Source organism: Panthera pardus, unplaced genomic scaffold, assembly GCF_024362965.1.
Source record: "Panthera pardus isolate Hobbes unplaced genomic scaffold, ASM2436296v1 HiC_scaffold_8, whole genome shotgun sequence".
Lineage (NCBI taxonomy): Eukaryota > Metazoa > Chordata > Mammalia > Carnivora > Felidae > Panthera > Panthera pardus.
Window position 1 is genome coordinate 51059048 of NW_026527013.1, and position 21079 is coordinate 51080126.

Below are 21079 nucleotides of genomic sequence, written 5' to 3' on the forward strand. Positions count from 1 at the left end.
GTCATCTATGGAATTGAAGGGATTAAAGGGGCCTCTCTCGTCTTAAATGGGAAGTAATGGGGTGACTGTGATCTTTTCCCTCACATTCAGTTTTTCTATATAAAACAACTCTTTGCATTATAATTTAGGAAAGTGTTTACCTCTTAAAGGAAGGCTTTAAACCAAGTTTGATCTGTACATAGTACGTGCTCAATAAAAGCTGGTTTATGTCTTTCCTTAGCCAATATCGAATTTCTACCACCTGTGTCTTTTATCCCATCCTCCTAGCTCCTTCGTATTCAGTCACACTTGTCTTCCTTCTTACATTAGACCTTTATACTTGCCACGCTCTCCACTGGAGATTGCATGGCTGGCTTCTTGTACTCAAATAATCATCCCCTCAGACATGTTTCTCCTTACCTCCTTCGCCAAAGCAGCCCTGCTGCCCTCCAGCCATTCTATATCCCCTTTTAATTAGTTTCTAGGCATTGCCACTACCTGAAATTGTATTATTTATCTACTTATTTCCTTGCCCTTCTAATTGGTAACACAAGCTACCTAAGGTCTGCACCTCCCGTCTTAGGCATTCAATGCCTGTATTCCTCCCCATTGTCAGAACAGTGCCTGCTCCGCACTCTGAAAATACAGTTTTCGAGGGGTGAATGAATGAATAGATGGAGGTGCAAAGAGGCACAGGGGATACCACGGTCGGCAAATCCCAGACCCTGTATTTCCTTTATGGAGCTTACTGCAATCAAATTGCTAACTCATTGGTTGGTTACGTTCAGTGCTCGGAGCACAGAGCTCTGACGCAGGGCAGGAGAGGGGAAGGAACTGACATGATCCTCCTACCCATGCCTTCCCTGACCCTCCGTTCTCCTAGATCCTGGGTGTTCTCACCACCACCTTCTGTCCCCAGACATATGAGGCTCAGAAGAGCACTCAGCACAGCAGCTGTGCCAAGATGCATTTTCTCTCTAGGAAGCAGGGAAGTAACAGGAAGCCTTCCAAGATGAATTAGCGTCTCATTTCCTCTGACAACAGCCCAGCACCTGTTCTGGAGAGGGCTGAAAACACTGCCCCAAGACCGAGCTTACCATATAAATTGATGTACCGGATGCAGCTCTCGACTACAAGTGGTATAGCTTGTCCTGAATCCTTAAGAAAAAAAAAGAAATTGTGAGTTGTACTGGGCATGGCAGCTGGCAGAGGAAAAACGACAATGCAGACACAGATTATAAACTCAAGCCAGAATATTAGTACCATCGGATTAGTAGGAAAATAAGCAAGGAACTGCTAATCCTAAAGTCTCCACAAACAGTTAAAATAGAAAATCTCCAGTTATGTGCAGAAAAGACATAGCTATGATAATTTTAAAGAAATGCTCTGTCTTCTTACTCAGCTGGGAAGAAATCAGGACTCAGGAGGTTGACAGGCACATCGGGGAAGGGGAGGGAACCCACCCGACAGATAGGGTTGGAGTTTGCTCTTGAAGAGAGCTCTGCCTTCACTCCACTTTGCCCCACTCAACCCTTATCCTCCCAGTGCTCGAGCATAAAAAGGCAGGATTCAAAGGCCTCCTTCTAGCATGGCAGTATCTAATGCTTGAATTAAGAAGAACACACTATGGGAGGTAAGGATGGCCCCAAGGGTCCTTTTGAGCTCTGAGAAAGGAAGGCCAGGTCTACTCCTGAGGTTACAATCTAAACATCCAGGCAGATGCTTTGTTTAACAATAAACATGTTACGAGGAAAAGTTCTGGAAACAGCTAATGTCAGCCATTGACCATTGAATGGCCAACCTTAGTCAAAAAGGCTGTGTAAGACACAGCTCTAAATATACACGTCTATGGGGGAGGTGGTGAATCTACTTCCGACTACATCTTCCTAGATGGGCCTATGGCCACAAAGAGCTGGGCAAGGGGTAGTTTTCTCTTGGATTCCATGATTGGTTGATCTCTCTGTTATTTTGGGTCACTTAAAGAACATAAAGTCATTTTTAAACTGTCTTTAAAAGAGGCCAAATTAAATCACTAGCCTCCTCAGGTGAGGAAACAATAAGGCATATGTAACATGCTCTCGTAAAGGGACAGAAAACACCCACAGATTTCAATGCCTTTGGGGTTCCTCCACACCCCACCTGTGAATTCACACCTTGATTAACTACGGTCAGGGAGAGGATAGAAAAATGGACCCTTTGGCAATAGGCATGGTGAGCCCTGCTCTAGAGGTCAGTACTAAAGACAGGTTCCATTCAGTTGAATGGAGCTAACGGACCTTTCTAGTAAATACCTGGTTCCTGGTTCGAGCATTTCTTCTTCCTCTGATAACAAAAAATAAACAGGCAGCAGAGCAGGAGAAAAAGAAAAGATTATGCAGGAGTAAGATCAGTTAGAGTAAGCAGATCCTTCAGAGTCCGTGAACGCCGAAATGCAATGGCAGCCAGCAACGGTCCTGGGGAGACTGCCAACCAGTCTGCCGATGGGGAGGGCCGCCCGTGCACCTCAGGGCCTCGTAGGAGCTCTGCACCCTGCCCCCAGCTAGCCTCCCAGGGTGCCTGCCTCCGACACCAGGTGGCAAAGGGGCCTCTATCAGTCCTTGTCAAGTGCAGGGATGTGTGTACCGAGGTGTGTACTCAGCCCCTTCTCCTCATCCCATGTTTAGCTTGTCCTCAACACAGGGGCTGTTACTCACTGATGGGCAAGGGCCCACCTAAGACACCTTAAGGTTAGCCCAGCTGCCCACAAAAAGGAGGGGCACACACCTTCAGGCGTCTACTGTAACACTGTCCCTGGAAGTCAATTCAGGAAACCTCATTCTTAGTAAAAAGCTAATTGTACCAAGACTGTGTTTATTAGGTGCCCTCTGGATACAACCCGACAGGACTCCACCTGATTCCACATTCGAACAGCTTCCCATGCTTTCCTACCAAACACCCTGGGTACCTTTTCCTGGGTATCCATTGGCTTTGCTCTCCTTCCTACCCTGACCCTAACACTGGCACCGAGAACACCTCAGGGAACCCCAAAGCTGAGAAAGGCCTGCGGAAGGGAGGGCAGTAAAGAGTCAAAATGTTGTTATGATCTTGTAGGTAGCACTGGAGCCTTTCCTTTCATTAAAGCCACTGACGCCACCCATTTTCAGGGGAGCACGGTGTGTTCGTTCTTCCATATGCGGGTGCCACGTCTCATCCAGGCTGCTTGAGGGGCTGACCTGAGACAGTGGAGGATGGATGCCTTCTAGCTGGTGACATCTGTCCAGTACCCAGCATCTAAACAACTAGAATTATATGTTGGCTAAAACGACCTGAATCCTAGAATGGAGCAAACAGCCTGTCAGATGGGACTGTATGAACAATCTCCTAATGGCTAATGACAACAACAATGGCTAGTATTTCCATAGTGCATACAGTATGCCAGGAGTACTCGAGAAACATGGCATATATTAGTCCATTTGATTGTGTCACACATGCATGAGGTAGGTAATTAATGTTCTCATTTTATAGAAATGGGGTAAGGGCTCTGCCTCCCAAAATTTATAATAAAATTTAAATGGGCTTCAAAATTTATAATAAAAATTGGGTTTCCTTCTGGCTGAGAGGAACAACAACAACAAAAAAATCAAGGATGTTGAAAAGGAAGTTCTGAGGACCCTAGAAATCTATAAACGTAGCTGTCATTCTTAACCTGGGGATGCTGCCTCATCCCACTAAACCCTCATCATCACGGAGTCCCAGGGATGTTATTGTACCAAAAAACCTTTCACAGGTTTGGCATTTCAAAGCTGGGTGTTCTCCGATCATGCAGAATCTTCTTCCAGACGGCACGTGAATCATACGAGAGAACTACACTCCATTCACAAAGGCTGAAGGACTGAATATATCATAACTGCTTTCTCATTCTCTGAAAGTGAATAACCCTTGAGGGCAAGCCCCTGCTGCATGTAAGTGCATCTACACACTGCCTAGTCATAGCAGGCACACGGAAGAGTTTGTTGAGCTGCCCTGAGAGTTTGTGGCATAAGTACAGTGTGACTAGGAGGAAATGCAATCATGTTTAACAAATATACCATATTTTTTTTTCCAGCCAAATGAGTGTTATTCTTCCGAGTCCCCTGAGGAAGAGGCTGGGCACTTATTCCAACAGTGTGACACAGGCTAAGTGGCTTTTCAGAGCCGGACAGCCAGCCCCTCTATAGCATATGCCTCTTGCCATTTTCTACCTCCAGGGGTGTGGCAGCGCTGAACTGAAGGATGCTTTTCCTTCCAATGACCAGGGCGTCCATTCTGATACGAAATTTGGGCACCACCGACCAGGGCCATGCTACAGGCTCTGAGGAACACTGACCAACGGCAGCCCTGACGGTATATTTAGCATAAGAATGTGGTGGCTTCCCAAGGTGACTACCTCCGGGGGCAAACGTGTGGTTGAAGAAGTTCTGATGTGTTTCTCAGGAAGAAGAAGGTCAGATTAGGTGGCAGTCACACACTGCATGTAGGAGCTTTCTATTAAAAAACTATTTCATTAAACAGAACACCGAATTTTCAAGTCCTGTCGGATAAGAGTCAGTTCCTTCCAAGTGCCCTGACTTATCACCGGTTTCCAAAGAGCTGGGCAAATCCAGGAAGGCGTGCCTGTCTCTGGCCTTCATTCATGGTCGTCCTCCTTTCAGGGACTTCTGTCCTGCTCCTCTCTGCTTTATTCCTATCCTTTTCTCACCTCCCCCTGCCCCCCTGCGCCCCTGCCCAGTGCCCCTGCAGAAGTCTCCTGTGTTCTAAGGCTCCCAGCGCTTCTTGCTCTGAGCTCCCATGGAACTTACTTGCAGTAATTCAGAGCGCGCATCCTGAACCACCTTAGCTTTCTGTGCTGAAAATCTCCCGAGCAGCCCTGTATGCCCCTTGGAGGCAGGGAGAATAGCTAACGTTCCTTTTGGTCCCCTCTCAGCTATGGGCAGTGGCTTTTCCGAGGGTAAGGGTGGACTGAGAAGAAGTCTTGGTGGAGACAGGAAGGGAGATAAAGAAAGAAGGACTCGATGCAGCTGTGTCTTCCATGACCTGTTGGATGGCAAACTGCTCACTCCGGGTCCCCTCCAAACAGTACCTCTTTCCTGATGCACCCAGGGGCACCCCTCCTTTTTGGATCCTCCGTGCCTCATCTTTAGGTATCCTAAAGCACCCCTTGCTGCTCCCTGCCCCTGGACCGTCCCAAATGGTCCCCTAATGTTCCACTGTCCCCTTCCCTACTGTCCCTTCCCCAGAGCTCAGCCCATAGGCAGAGACAGCTCTGGGACCCAGGCTGGCTCTGCTTACCTGGTCCCATGCCTGCCCCCCTCACCCCGTCCTGCAGGTCCCGTGCGCAGCCTGTCAGGATGGAGGAAAGAGTACACTGAGCAGGGATAGCTTCCATTACTCCTAAATTGTCAGCAAAGCCGAAGAGCATTTAGTTTTCTCCTGCTTGACACCAGCCTTCTTTTCTGCAGAAAGTGTCTTTGCTGGATAATGGAGGGCTCTCAGATAACTGGCAGGGACCTTCACCCCTGCTCCCCCTAACTAATGTTTCTCAAGCATCTCCCTGCCCCCTGCTTCCCTTTGCAATTCTGTGGCCAGCTTCAGTGTCCTTGAGCCATTCATTCTATCTGGGATACCTTGGTCCTCTGCCCTTTGCATCCAGGAGGCAAGAAAAGAGAAAGTCACTGAGCTGCAACACTTTCATGTTTAGTTTAGGATGTACAGGGTTAATCTAGAATTCTAAAGGGACTACCCCAGCTCAATGCCTAACAAGAAGCAAAACAAGGTGGGAGAGTTTTCTCTCAAACAGTTTATGTGTTTCCTTTGCTGCTATAGTCTCAACCAAAATAACAACAACAACAACAGCAACAATAACAACAACAATAATAATAATCAGTTGTATAAAAATACACTCTTATCTGCAGGATTTTCTTTGTGTTGCTTCTAACCAATCTCCTCTTGGGAGGCATGGATGTGAAGCGAGGCAAGGTGGTTTCTCTAGCTGTCCCTCAGGCCTAGCTAGGACTGCAGTTCCTGAAGCAGGAAAGCATGGCTGGCGGGGACCACTGCACTGGCATTTCAACCCCACTTGGACTCCATGGGTTTCATCATGATCGATCCCTCCTCTGGGGCTGAGGATCCCGGGAAGGCACTTAGGATCAAATGGTCAGAGACGAAAGTAGTCTGCCTAGAAGCCCTTCTTGAAGCTAAGAGCAGGCTTCAGGGAGGAACTAGCTTGCTCCAGGGCTGGGGCCAGGGCATGACTGAAAGTTCTGGTTGGTCGGGGTAGGGCTGTTGGCCAAGGGGAGGAGGTGGAGAAAGGCTGCCATTACATTGGGCGCATTCGCGGACTCCGTGGCTCCCCAGCAAGTACCTTAATAAACGCTTCCATACAGCCGTTAAATAGTTTATGGCTACACACTGAGAGAGGCCTAGGTCTCCTCATTTTCTGTGGTTTAGGGGGAAGGCAGGGGGGCCTAGGGAAAATGGAACAAAAGAAATCAAGAAAGCAACCAACGCAAACATACAACTGGGAAAGACGCTCTTTAAAACCCATGGCTGAAGGAGAACACAAAATGCAAATGGAAACCCCTGAACCCCCAGCACATTGGTGTCCAATGCTCCATCTGAAGGCCTTTGGATGTTTAAGGGAATCTTAATTTACCCACAATGTCAGGCAGGAGCAATGCTCGCATAACACAGATGCATTCTAGATCACAGGGGGGACATAGTATGTATCCAGGAAACCACTGAAACCCCAATCAGAGGCTGTCATCCTGCAAAGCTGACCAGATGGAGGAGGAACCAGGGGACAGAGATGTAATCTGTAGCCTGAGAAAGCAAGACACTTTCAATGATGATTGGAAGGGTTAATTTTCATTATTTTGGCTTAAATTCATCACCGAGTCTCAACTCCCAATGTACCAGGGCACTGATCTTTCTAATGCCTCTTGGCATTTCAAATGCACTTGACTAATCTTTATTTCATTGATCTAAGAGCTAGGCAATTATTATTCTCATTTTAGAGATGAAGATACTGATGCCTGGAGGGAGCCTACAGCTTCTTTGGGGTCCCCAGGTGACCCAAGATAATGATCACATCCTGTTCTTTAGTCAAGTACACTTTTGATTCAAGCGCTTTCAAATCCATTATCACCCTTAACGTCAGCTCAACCCTGCATGTACGGCCCCATTTTATAGAGGCAGACTCTGAGGCCCAGAGAGGGGAACTGGCAGAGCCAGGCCCCAAACTCAGGCCTCTATGGCTCCAATGCCAAGATTTTTCCCAACCGGGCCAGTCATGGAGCCTTAGGGCACTTTTTCGTTTCCAGCCAAGGACTCCATCCATCCCATTAACCCTTGCCAGCGGAGGACCCAACGGGTCAGGTTGAAAGTGTCTTGCTTTACTTTAGGATCTCCATTCCCTGTGCTCCACTCTTGGCTACAGGGAGGGGAAACCATACCACAGTTCACCAGCAACAGTGAAACAGCCACAGACACTGGACCAGTTTCCAGAGTTGCTCACCATGCATATACCTGTGTTGGCTTATTTGCTCATCTTTCGCCACCCAAGTTGGCCTGACTCAATGCTGCCAGCCTTCCAGGGCAAAGGGCTTTCTGAGGTTAGGAGAAGGGCCCCTAACCAAGAGAGGCAGTTCATTTTCAAATGGCTTGGTTCACAATTTAGGGAGCAACAAGTGGGGACCCAGCCTGGCACAGCTAATGTCCACACGTGACGAGCAAAGACCTGGTCCCCAAAGTCTTGATTGATTTCTGTGGATGGGCAAGAAATCTTATGGATTGGGGTGCCAATCAAGGTGAAAGAGGTTCATGCTGCCTCTGCTCACTGGCCTCATTGTGTTGTGCCTGTCTTTTTCAGCAGCCCAGCCATCTAGGGGAATCTAGTGAGCTTCTCCTACGTCTTTGAGTACTGAGCAAATGCTGCTAGCTCCAGGACATGCATGGGCAAAGACACAGCTGAATCCAAATATCATGCCACCCAAACATTGGAACCAAAATAACAGCACAGACCAAAATTTTGAAAAGAAACAACAGGCAAGACTATTTCAAGCCCATCTTGGATCTATGTCAATTTGGTTAGCTAAGTCCATGTCATTTCTTTTTTGTAAGTTACTGAATTTTTGAGGATGTGGGTATGTGGGGGTGGTATTTCTGGCAAAGGATCCACTTTGGAGCTTCCAAATGCCAAAAGAGAGTGTAAACAATGTGACACAAGGCCATAGGTTTTAAATCTTGGGATTAGGAATAACTTGAGGATATAGCAACTGTGCCACCTCGTCTCCCTAGTGTTTGGGGTTTCTATTTGTGAGCGTTCTTAGATGGTTTCCTTGTCTCATGCGTGATACCCTCACGACAACCCTGTGAGGCAGGCAAGACTTACTAAATTCACTTTAAACATAAGGCAAATGAGCCCATGAGAAATTAAGAAACTTCCCAAGGGGCACACAAAAAATATGTGATTGGGGCTAATTCAGCTCTTCCTACTCCAAATTCTGTTGTGAATGTGAAATTGGGAAGTTGCTTTTATCACAGAGCATCCAGCAGTCGCTCTAAATTATCTATTAAACTCCCATGGCCAGCAAAAGTAGAGATTCTTAATGTAGGTGTTGGACACCCAATACCAAAAATTCTAGGGTCGCCGGCTGAAGGGTTTCCTTAAAATAAGTGCAAAGGAGTTTTTTTTCTTTAAGTTTAAACAATGGAATAAAGAGGGAAAAGGATGCTTTTCCCATTTCTCCCGCCTATTCCGAAAGCAAAGGACTGCTCAAATCACTGGGATTTCTTTCTTTGTGTGGTGTTCTGTGCACTGACCGGAAATCTCTGACAAGGAAACGTAGCTATCCCAACTTTGCATGACATCAAATCAATTTTGACTTACTGAAGTGCTGGGTGGGGCACAAAGTGGGGAGCAGGGGGGCAGCTCAGCCAAGGAAAGTGGGGCAGCCTAAGCCTTCCATCTCTTCTGCTGCTCAGTTGCAGAGCAAAACGGAAAGAAAGAAAGAGAGAGAGGCAGGGAAAACAGGAACAGAGAAAGCCACGGAGAGGAAGAGAGAGAAACCAGAGACCAATGTCCCCTTTCTGCCTTTCAACCAAGATGAAAATTAACATATACTGGCAACATAGAAATCAGCCTCAAAATTGTTCTGTGGCCAAAAGGGTAGTGATTAAAATGTTCCCTAGATAACCCAATAGATGTGTGTGTGAACATCCAAAATGGTGGTAGTGCACTGCAGTTCAGTGGCAGTCAGGCCCCTGGAAGCTGTGCATGAGTACGCATCAGGTTGCATCTATCTGGACAAGAAATCTCAAGTGATTTCACGGCTAATCCACACCATGGGGACAAGCCAACCTGAGTTAGGGAAGCCAGTCTGTAGTTAAAATTTTATCACAGTTAAACCCTATACTTGCATCTGACCGTGCCATTTATTCATACACTTTTCAAGTGCACTCTTGCACCTGGTCTGCCTATTTTACGGGGTTATGAATTGGGATTATTCTAAGTTCTTAAGTGTGAGAAAAAATGTAACATGTTGCAGCCCATGTGCAAAAACTGGTCTATCTATACAAGGCCAGCAGCAACTTGGCTGAGGGGACCTGCTCAAAGGATCATCCAAAATGACACTAACGTTGGGCAGGAAATTGTGGAAGATACAGAGAGCCACAGCATAGAAACATCTTACCCAGGGCCTTTAGGATTAAATTAAAAACCACTTCAAGTTGGCAGTGCATTGTACAACGAATTTAAAATGATTTTTGGAAGGGGAAGCTTTCAGTTTACCAACAAAGTTGCCTCTGACCTTGGCCAAGGGCCAGAGTACAGATGGCTGGGTTTGCAGTTTACTATATCTAAGTGGGAGGTCTGTAGTCCCAACTTGTATTTCCCAGGCCCTAGGTTGAAGAGGGTGTGGAAGACTATCTCTCAAATGGCTTTATTTAAAACAACCAAAAAAAAAAAAAAAACAAAAAAAAAAAACAAAACACCAACTTTTCTCTGAGGTAGACCCTGGGCCCTGGCCAAGGGTTCGATTACAGATTTCTCCTGAAATCTGCTGGAACCATCTTCCTTTGCATGAGTTTTAGGAATTAGGAGGAAGTGAGGGATGGCTCAATTCATCCCCCATCTGTTTTCCTATTTGCAGACTTTGGTGTAAAATGTGGCTTCTGTTGTTTGGGGACTACAACAACATCCTCTTGCCAGAAAAACGAAATAAATAAGTAAGGAGTTTGTTTCTGAAAGGTTCTTAGAAAGTGACCCTGCACATCTGCTGGCCCTTGTACAGGAAGGTCCTTTCCTGGCATTACGAATCATCCAGATATTCTCAGACTGCCAGGGCCCAGTGGAACAGCTGCAGAGCTGAGCTTCTGGAAAGCCCTCAGTCTCCCCCACCCTAAGCCCAGCAAACTGAAAGCCTCAGAGCTTTCCAAGCCTCTTCTCAGCCAACTCTCATCCAGATGAGCAGGAAGGGGGTTGAGGGTTCATCTTTCCTCTTGCCAAGTATAACAGCTTTCCAGGATTCTGGGCCACTGGCTCAATTTGTGTTGGGCAGTGGGATAACTATTGCTGGGAACTCAGAAAGGGATGGGCTCTAAGGAACAACTCAGACAGCAACACGGCTGCTTATGGATTTCAAAACTCTGAAAGTGGAGGAAAGGTCCAGTCACTGAAAGTCAACCCCTCAGCTACCAGCTGCTGAGTGGAAAGTGTTCACTGGCTCTGGTCTGCTCAAGGAAAAGCGCAAGGGTAATGTTGAGCAAGCTGGAGAGAAAGCAGAAGTTGCCCATTTGTTACTTTCCCAGCAAAGGGCTCTCCCATCAGTCCATCCAGGTGCCCATGAGGTCTGAAGCCAGGGTGCGGGCAGTAGGGGCGTCTGTGCGCACTGATGTGGCTCTGCACATGCATATGCCCAGGTGTGTGCCATACGAGCCAAATCCAAAGCCTTGGCAAATGGGGACCCCAGGATGGGCCCTCCGCCCGGGCCGGACAGTTTGCTCAGCAGCCACAGAACAGATGGGGAAACAGGTCAACAGCTACCCCCACAGCCTCTGGCTTCTGCTGTCCGTCTTCAGCCACTCTGCAATATATATTACTGTCCCACCAGATGGAAAGCGCCAACAGAACATACCCCCACTTTCCCACAGCAGCTGGGAAAGGCGCCTCCCCCCTCACCGGCCTGTAGGGGGCGTGGCTTCACCAGCACAGTGTTAGGACAAGCAAAACAGCCAGCCTTCTCTCTTGCACAGCCACACCATCCCCCCTGGAGACACTGGGGAAAAGCTAGACCACTCTTAAGAACAGCCCAGCTTCTCTGAGCTCCTTGGCAGCATCTGCCTTCCCACCTTCCCACCTTCCCGCCTCTCCTGCACCTCCCCTCCACCCCGCCCACCTCAGGCAGCAGGTGGAAACAACCAAGATCCCTAGCTCTTACCTGGTTGTGCCGCATTCTGCTCTCTCCCCTGGAAAGAAAAGTATACATTGATGTTAAATTGTTTTTTTTTTCTTTTTTAACCAGCGAACATTCATCTTTTTCTAAAAAGAAGAAACAACCGAACTTAATTATTTGTGAAATGGGAAATCTAATTATGCCTAAGTAATGGTCTGCTGGAAAGAATGGAGTCTCATTAAATCCCCAGTGCCTCCTATCTGTAAGGCTATGTTCACATAAATTTCATTTCGTGTTGTTCATGTATGTTTTTTTTTTCTTTCCAGCAATTTTCCAACTACAGCCTGCTGACCACATGCTTTAGAATTTTCTGGGGATGTTGTTAAAAATGCAGGGTTTTTTTGCTTTCCCATGAGCCTCCTGAATCAGAATCTCTGAGCTAAGAAGCCACGAATCTTCATTTTAACAAGCACCATGGGTGATCCCTTCTCTGCCTGCCAAAGCTCTAGAACTCACACACTGCTTTATACCAACAAAGGTTTGTGGAGCACCTGTCATATGCTTGGCCCTGAAAAGCAGCAGCCAGAAGATACCTTCTTGTTATTCCTCAGCCCAGCCACATCCCCACCCCGACCCCTCCTGCCTTCATTCTCAGCTGAAGACCTCGCTTCCTTCCCTGGAGAAGAAAATCAGTAAGACGGGTCTTGGCATGCCTCCATATGATGCACCCACCTACCTATGCCTGCCCATTCACGCTCTACCTCCCGTCCTGGTACTCTGGGGAAGCATCCCAATTCTGCCAAAGCTCAGACCTTCTGCCCGTGCTCTGGGTCCTACCTCTTCCACCCTTCTTGGGGCCTCTGCTTCTGCAAGTGTCCCCCTCGACACCTCTAACATCACCAATCTCCTTTCTTCTGCAAGTGTCCCCCTCGACACCTCTAACATCACCAATCTCCTTTCTTCTGGATCATTTCCATCAGCATACAAACATGTTCTGGATAAGTATAACCTAGTTTTGAAATCTCCCTGGGCTCGCTTTCTCACTCTAACTCCATTCCCATTTCTCTCCTTTAGAGCAAAACTTGCTGAAGGAGCTTTATAGAGGCACTGTTGCTTCCCCCACTCACTCCACTGCAGCTGGCTTCTGGTCTCACCATCCACAGAGACTGCTTGCTCCATGTGGTCAAATCCACTTATCTTCTGCGTCTTCTCTGCTCTTATCTGACTTCTCAGCACCATCAACTCAGTGAATCACTCTCTTCCTCTTACCAAGTGTTCTCCTTGATTTTCATGACTCCACACTTGCCAGGTGTCCTTCCCACTCTCCAGGCTGTTCCTCAGTTTCTCTTGCTGTCTCCTCCTCATCTGCCCCCAGGAGGTGCACCCAGCTCTCTTTCTACACACCCTCTCTGGGTGACCTAAGTGCTGACTGAGGACTCCCTAATCTTACCTCCAGATCTTCCATTCCCCTGGAATTGCAGACTCCAAGCCACTGCCTTCCCTTTTATTTTTAATGGCTTTATTGAAGCATAATTTACATATCAAAAAATTCACCCATTTGAAATGTATGATTCAATGATTTAGTAAATATTCAAAGTTGTGTAACCATCACCACAATTCAATTTTAGAACATTTCCCTCACATGAAAAAGATTCCTCAGGCCAATTCACAGCCACTCCCTCTCTCCCTCTCCAGCCTATGACAACTGCTCATCTATCCTCTGTCTATGGATTTGCTTATCTGGACATTTTACAAAAATGGAAGCATTCAATCCACAGTCTTTTGTGTTAGCTTCCTTCATTTAGCATATGCTTTTGAGGTTCATCCATACAGCATGATTCAGTACTTCATTCCTTTAATGGTGCAGTTGAGAACCTCTAGGCCATGCTGTCTAATAGAAATATAATGTAAGCCACGATTTTTAGCAGCCACATTAGAAAAAGTAAAGATGGGTGCCTGGGTGGTTCAGTCGGTTGAACGTCCAACCCTTGATTTAGGCTCAGGTCATGATCTCACAGTTCATGAGATTGAGCCCCAAGTTGGAGCCTACTTGAGATTCTCTCTCTCTCTGTCCCTCTGCCCCTCCCCTGCTCATGCTTTCTCTCTCTCTCTCTCAAAAAAATAATAATAATAATGAGGGGCGCCTGTGTGGCTCAGTCAGTTAAGCGTCCGACTTCGGCTCAGGTTATGCTCTCACAGTCCATGAGTTCGAGCCCCGCATCGGGCTCTGTGCTGACAGCTCAGAGCCTGGAGCCTGCTTCCGATTCTGTGTCTCTCTCTCTCTCTGCCCCTCCCCTGCTCATGCTCTGTCTCTCTCTGTCTCAAAAATAAATAAAAACATTAAAAAAAATTTTTTAAATAATGAAATGAGATTAATTTTAATAACATATTGTGTTTAACTTTATACATCAAAAATATCACTTCAATGTATATTAATATAAAAATTCATAAAGTATTTCATATAGTTTTTGTATTAACTCTTGTTTTCATTTTATACATCTTAATCCAGACTAGCCATGTTTCAAGTGTTTGATAGCTATATGGCTGGCAGCCGCCATACTGGACAGCTCTAGACTCTAGAATCCCATCCAGCATTCACATGAAAAGACTTTTTTTTAAATAATTTTTTAAGTGTATTTATTTTGAGAGAGAGAGAAAGACAGTGTGAGTGGGGGAGGGGCAGAGAGAGAGGGAGAGAGAGAATCCCAAGCAGGTTCCACGCTGTCAGCACAGAGCCCAATGCGGGGCTCGATCCCACAAATTGTGAGATCATGATCTGAACTGAAATCAAGAGTCAAATGCGTAGAAAGTACTTTTTAAAAGAAAGAACTGAGCATTTATTTTCTCTACCGAAAACAATACCGAATGAGGATAGGGGCAAAAATGAGGGGAAGAAGAGAGTAACAGAAGTCTGAAAATAAAACACAGCAGGGAATCAACACACAATTCTTTAATTCCTAACCAATGCCACAAGCAGTTACAAGGGTTACTACATTTGCTTGAACTGGAGCCAAAGACCAAAGCAAGAAAGGCGAAAAGTTAGAGAAAACTGACATATCTCTTCTGCATAATCTTATTATGTGTCTGTAGTCTCAGACAAATTCCCACCAGACGCCAATCTGAGCTACAGGTTTCATACAGACCCAAGACCCCGAGCTGCAGCTAAAGCAACCCACGAAAGGGGTCGGCCGATGGCCTGCATTAACTATAAAACACACAATTTCCCTTATGGCTGCAGTAAGCTGTGCAACTCTGACTCCAAAGGGGACCTACGAGGTGTTTCCTGTTCCACCCTCTCTTAGTTCCAAAAATGCACACTCCCCTATGTGCTCATTAAGGTCTAGCCACACTCCTCTTCTTTTAGTCCTGACTCACCATGTTCCTTCCCACCTTCACACATGCTGTTCCCTCTGCCCTGACACTCTTTCCTCAGTTGTTCACAGGGCTGATGTGTTCTCACCCTGCAGTCTCAGCTTGAACATGACCTCCGCCCTGAGGCTTCAGTGCTCACCCAACTTAAAGCAGGTCTCCTCTCCCGCCCCCTCCCCCATATGAACAATTGTTCTCTATCTCAGCCCCAATTCCCCATTCATAGCACTTAAAATGGTTGTAATTCTTTATTTAGTAGTTTGTTTACTGTTCGAGGTCTCTGTTCCCCATGACAGCAGGAAACTTGTCTGTCTTGTGTTCACTGTTCTCCCCCTCCAGGCTGAGCATAGCATCTATGCTTTGGACAATGGATGGACAGATAAATGGACAGATAAGGGCAGAAAGGGGAGAAGTGTGGAGGTAGGAATCTAAGTGTTGAAGTCCTGCAGTGCAATGTCAGAAACATACTCAAGGCAGACTTTCTTTCAGCAAGGAATCAAATATATTCCCTGTCAGCTTTAGACTCCTATTCTAGCTCTCAAGAACCCCATTACCAACATCTTTCGGAATCTGTTTTCGCAACTCCTAGAAAGTATCAGAAATCAAAACTGTTCTGCCCTTTACCTTCTGAGACCCATTGGGATTTTTAAAAATATATTTTATAGTTAGTGGCCCAGTCATTTTCAGAAGGTCAGACTGTCTGGTCCTGGCAAACACTGGCTCTATAATGTGCTATTAAATCTTGGTCTGAAAAGGTTATGTCCCATCCCTTTTATAGACAATGCACTATTCATTCTTGAGAGGCTATAGTAAATTGAAACACCACCCATATCTTGGGTATAAACCCTGAAGCTTATAGACTACCCAGAGCAGTAAAAAGGTCAGGGATCTAAGACTAAGACAGGATGATAAACTAAGAATTCTATGGCCAAAAACAATGGCATAGCAACAGCCAAGGGCATATAGGGTGCGTTCTTGTTCCCAAGATGTGGCCGTGATGTTTACAACACGGAATGCCACTTTGCAGGGCACCTAGAAACTTTTTGACTTATGTGTCTGGGATCAATCATGTTAAAAACTTTGCTTCTGAGTGTGACCTAAAGACCATGTGTTTCCTCTAACTTGTGGCTTCTTTGAGCCATGCTGTCAAAAGACGACTTAAGAGAAATGGATTACATGACACGTTTCATTAAAAAAAACAAAACAAAACAAAAAAAAACAACAAGAAACAAGAAACATTAATCAAAACATTCCACTTGGCGCCATATTTCTCACCTGCTTCCAAAATTTCCAGACTGCCCCTCCCAATACAAAATAGCCTTCAAAGGGCATAAAAAGGTCACTGATGCAGGTGTAATCCTACCCCGGCCCACTCTTAGGGAAGCTTTCTACTGAATGGAAGAATCAGCACATGCAAGAAGAGGTGAATCGTCTGTTGACACTCAGAAAAATAAAGGAGCCAAGATCGTGAGCTTGCTTTGGCCTGCTTAATTTCTTCCATGTCCGCTTTGCCCAACAGGCAAGAACGTGACCAATCTAAGTCAGTGCACATTCTCCCCTTTCACCCGGTGCCCTATGAATCCACACGTACATTTATCAGGCAGTGGGGATACAAAAGTGACTCAAGATTTGGTCTCAGCTGCAGTTCTTTCCAGTAATTGGACAATTTGTTAACTTTAGAAATAACAATGGACCAGCGTTTATTACTTGTAACAAATACTCCATACTCACTTATGATGAGTTGTTAATGTCAATTAACAGGAAATACTGGATGCGGCATCTATGGGAACTAGCTGTACTATCTTTGCAACTTTTCTGTAAATCTAAAACTATTCTAAAACAAAGTCTATTAAAAAAATCCTCACCCAAATTGACCAGTCTAACAAGGCCCATCCCAGTTTTCAAAAGAAGCACAAAGCTTTTCCATTGCTGGCTTACTAGAGAATAGGACTGAGATTCTTCTGGATGGCTCTTTCTTTCTTAGCTGCCCTTACACTTCGGAAGCCACATTTTCCTGCAGTTTTTCATTGCTATTCAGCCTAAAACTCAGAAGGAGGACTGGTAAATCACATCTTGGAGCAAGGTATAGCTGAAGGCTAAGTAAATTTGGGAGACCAAATGGGTCAGGGGTTATGCCAACCCAAACTAATTTTTATTATTATTTCATCAAGGCTATTCATTCAGGCAAGGGCAGTAATAAACGGTTGCATCTGATAGCACACATGGGTGAGCTGGAGAGAAGCACCTTCTCATCTGGGATCTTATTTTCTAAAAGAACATCTACTTTTCTAAAACCAGGGCTCCTGATTTTGAACATACAAGGAGCCAACCAACTCATAGGGACTTGCCTTTTGGTACATGGCTCTGAGAAACAGCCTCCAACCCCCAGGGGCCACTGGCTATAAAACCAATCCTCCTTTTAATGCTAGTCATGGGAGCTGTCCCTGGCACACCAGCTTGGCTCTTCCCTAGGACTTTCTGGCTCTCCTACTCCTATGCGCCCCACTCTTCTGGCCCAATATGGAAATGTCAGGATGGGCAGAATGTAGAGGAGTGTCAGGGGAAATGAAGAAAAAGTCCAATGCAACTCACTGCTCCTACCCTTACCCCCAATCAATGAGGTCTGACAAATGTATACACCTGAGTATACACCAAATCAGGGGCATTTTTATCACCCCCAGAAGTTGCCCAGCTAGAAGACACAAAACTAATCTATGCTGACAGAAATCCGATCAGTGGTTGCTTGGGGTGGTGGAGAAAGGATTCACCTCAAAGGGGTTCAAAGGGGCTTTTGTAGTGACAGAAATGTTCTATATTCTGATCTGGGTACATATGTTTGTCACAAGTGATTTCTACACAAAATGGGTAGATTTTATTGTACATAAGTTATAGGTCAATAAAGTTGATTGAAAAAATTCTACTGATATTAGTTTTAACCCCCTGGTTACTACTCCAAGCCCCAGTTACTAATTTTTCTTGAAGCCTTTCCGGCTCTTCTGGGCCCACGGTGATCCCTTCCACTCCTGGCTCATACTCTTAAGAGTCTGTACTGTTCACCTGGCAATTCACCTAGTATTTCTGTGTGACTTAATGTTATCGCTTTAAATTTTTTATGAATTCATGAATTGTCTTCCTCGCTAGGTTAGAAGCACCTTGGGGCTGGGAAATGGTTTAATTTCTGTTTCCTCTAAAGCACGGGGCTCACAAATGCCAAGCATCTGCAGATTCCAGCTGTCCCCCTGATCGGTGCGGAGTGGACAGTGTCAGGGAAGGCTTGGGTGGGCAGGGCACAGCCCCTAGAATGTGCACCTGTATGGAGAAGAGTGGGGTACTATGCCCTACTATGACTCTCACCTATCACACTCCTACTTCCCTGGAAAATTCCTGAGTGATCTCTAGGCCTGCTTCAAGCTGTCGTCTTGGGATCTACTGGTATCATCACTTTGGAAATCCCATTTCCTGGACTCCATGCTCTTTTTCCTTTACACAGAGCACACCCTTCAGCCAACAGACCTCTCCAACAGAATACAAGAGTATATCTGGATGTGGGGCTCAAGCAGGGCCTCACAACTTCAGAAACGCCCAGCTCAGCTCATCCCCCTCATAGCTGACAGTCACACCACTTTCCAGGGCCACCAGGATTTGCTACAAGCCATCCCTAACCTTAGGGGGCCAGGCTCGTGTCCTGGTGACCTTCCCATTCAACATTCATCCAATGACTAGCTGAATGCCTACTGTAAGCCAGGTACTATTCTAGACACCGGAGATAAAGTGGTAGACAAAATAAACAAGGAAGTCGCTACTTGGAAAGAAGATATGAGACAGTTGGGGTGGGGATATACCCAAAGATAATAAGCAAATGAACAAATAATAAGTAGGGTGCTTTCACATGGTGATGAATGAGATGAAGAAAATCAAACAGAGAGTGTTGGGACAGAGGTGGTGATTTCTTGAGGTTGGGTGACAAGGAGAGTCTCACTGAGGAAGTGACACCTCTGCTGACACAGCTGAAGGATAAGGAGCCACCCATACTGAGATCTGGGTTAAGGGCATTCCAGGCAGAGAGAACAGCAGATGCAAAGGCCCTGGGGCAGGAATGAGCTTGATGAGTTTTAAAGGGCAGAAAGGAGCATAGAGTGGCTGGTGCACAGTAAGGGAGTAGACAATGATAAATATGGTCAGTGAAAAAGGTAATGTTCAAATGACCTTTTGGCCTCATGTACTGTGAGAGCACTTTGGATTTTATTCCAACTGTCATTGGAGGCCTTTGCGCAGTTTTAAGCCTACTCCCCACATCCCTCAAGGACCAAAATACACATATGGATTTTTCTTTTCTGGACCTAGATGCCCGGCCAGACACTCTAGGAGTATTCCTGGCAAACAGTACCTGTTAAAAAAACAGCAATGCAGAACTCTGTGCTCCTGGATTCCCACCCCCTACCTGCTGGGGACCCCTCTCATCACTTTGCCTTGGACTCTCCCCCAGAACCTAAACGAACATAGTTGCCCCATGTTTTCTGCAGCCACACTAGACCCCTCTTAGCATCTGTACTGGCCTGTCCAGTCCTGCCAGGTGGCTGTGCTACCAGGCCTTATTCAACCAAGTGCCCATGTCTCAAGCTGAAACAACCCAGGGGACCACGACAAAACAAGTATCCCTCCTCACAGGCCTCTGCCTTCCAACCAACTCACCTTCACCCAGGGTCTGCTTGAGTAAGTCATGCTTGGCCTGTAGCTTAGTGATGAGGTTACTGCCATTCACATATTCTTTAAATTTCTGTAAAACACAAGGCACAAGGACATTACAGACTGCAAGGCCAAGTCACGTGGTCTCTGCCTCTGAAACCGACCGCTATGCCAGGGAGGTCAGAGGGAGATTATGCCACCCTCAAGGACCCCAGCATGGGGAAAAGAAGGACCTCTGACTTGCTCCTTTTCACTTCTCCACAGACCCCAGCTCTGCTGAGTGCGGCCGTCCCATCCTGGGCATTTCAGGGCAGTCTGGGGGAACACAAAGAAAGCTCAGGGGGAATGTGAGCTGTGAAAGGCGCTTTTGTCAGGTGAGGACTGGGGACTGAGCCCCAAGCAGACAGCTTCGTTAGTCATCAAGTCTCCACTGTGCTTCTTGGCCACGAGCAATAAAAATGGGAGCCGTCTCTGGGGGCACACAGCTGAGGCAAGAGCGCTTTATCAGATCTGTTACAGAGGAGCCTCCGAAGGAACCTTCCTTTCATCTGGCCCCACTCTGAAGGAGGAAGGGCTTTGCAGGCCCCTAAAGACATTCCTATTAAAATAACCTCAATTACATTGGGGGATACGTTTTTCTGCTTTTTACAGAGGAGACAGGTGAGGCTGGCATAAAGAACTGATTTGCCCCACGTCCCTGGGACTCCCAGGCTACTTCAAGTTCAGGGACCTTGTCATGTACAATGTGTTTCAGAGCAGTGCAGAGGGACAGAAGTCACTGGGAACAGAAACACATCTACCTGTGCCCAAACTGAGCTGGACCTCAGCCACACCTCTGCACAAGTACCAGCTTTCCTTGGCCCACCCTGCATCACGTAAGCACAGGCCAGACCCCTCTCTGCTGGGGCATGTCTTTGCTAGACTGTGAGCTGCTGTTGGTGGGGTCCACACCCAATTTGTTTCCGGATCCCCAGTGCCTACAGCTGTGCCTGGCATATAGCCAGTGCTGAGAAACTCTGCTGAAGCTCTGATCTCGTGGGGGTTGACAGAGAGGAGTGGGAAGAGAGACAATAAGCTAATAAAGAAAGTAAAATACACGATTGGTCGGATACTGGTGAATGCTGTGGATAAAAATAAGGCAGGAACGGGGGACTAGGAACCAGAGCAGACCTCACTGCATAGTTGCCATGTGAACCAAGGCCTGAAGGAGGTGAGGAAGGGGCTGTGTGGATACACGTGAGCACATGGGGAAGGAACATTCTCAGCAGATGCAAAGGCAATTGCAAACGCCCCAAAAATGAAGGCACAGGATGGTGTGATTGCCCCAAATCTGCCAGCTAGTTTCTCACCAAGAAATCCATTTTATTGCCCCAGCCAGAATGCTCAGAAAAGGGTGCAGAGGAGCAAACAAGTGAACTGTAGAGGCTCGGGACACTCCAAAATGACGTGTAAAGGAGCATCTGGAACATCACCATCATCCTATTGACAACAGTTGTAGGGAAAAGGTCCAGGGACTGGGGCTGACATGTGTACAGATAAGATTGAGGTCACCTCACCTGGCCCCATCTTGATAGGTTTCTGGAATGGTGGGACTGGCAGGAGACGATGGTGCCGTATCTCGTCAGCCACAGTCCTTG

At 46.5% G+C, this 21079-nt stretch overlaps 1 protein-coding gene across 7 annotated transcripts in view; it reads right to left on the reverse strand.

The window, feature by feature from the left end:
* Positions 1-21079, reverse strand: part of SRGAP3 (SLIT-ROBO Rho GTPase activating protein 3) — a 261838-nt gene that overhangs the window by 40443 nt on the left and 200316 nt on the right. For 2 of the 7 annotated variants that reach the window (XM_019428281.2, XM_019428286.2), the window contains exons 10-14: positions 19449-19533; positions 11433-11460; positions 8885-8971; positions 2256-2301; positions 1077-1137 (exon numbers count right to left, since the gene is read on the reverse strand). In XM_019428281.2, the coding sequence (XP_019283826.1) occupies positions 1077-1137; positions 2256-2301; positions 8885-8971; positions 11433-11460; positions 19449-19533 (307 nt within the window). Of the gene's footprint in view, positions 1-1076; positions 1138-2255; positions 2302-6358; positions 6462-8884; positions 8972-11432; positions 11461-19448; positions 19534-21079 lie in introns of all 7 variants that reach the window. The other 5 variants (XM_019428282.2, XM_019428285.2, XM_019428284.2 and 2 more) reach the window with 5 other exon arrangements.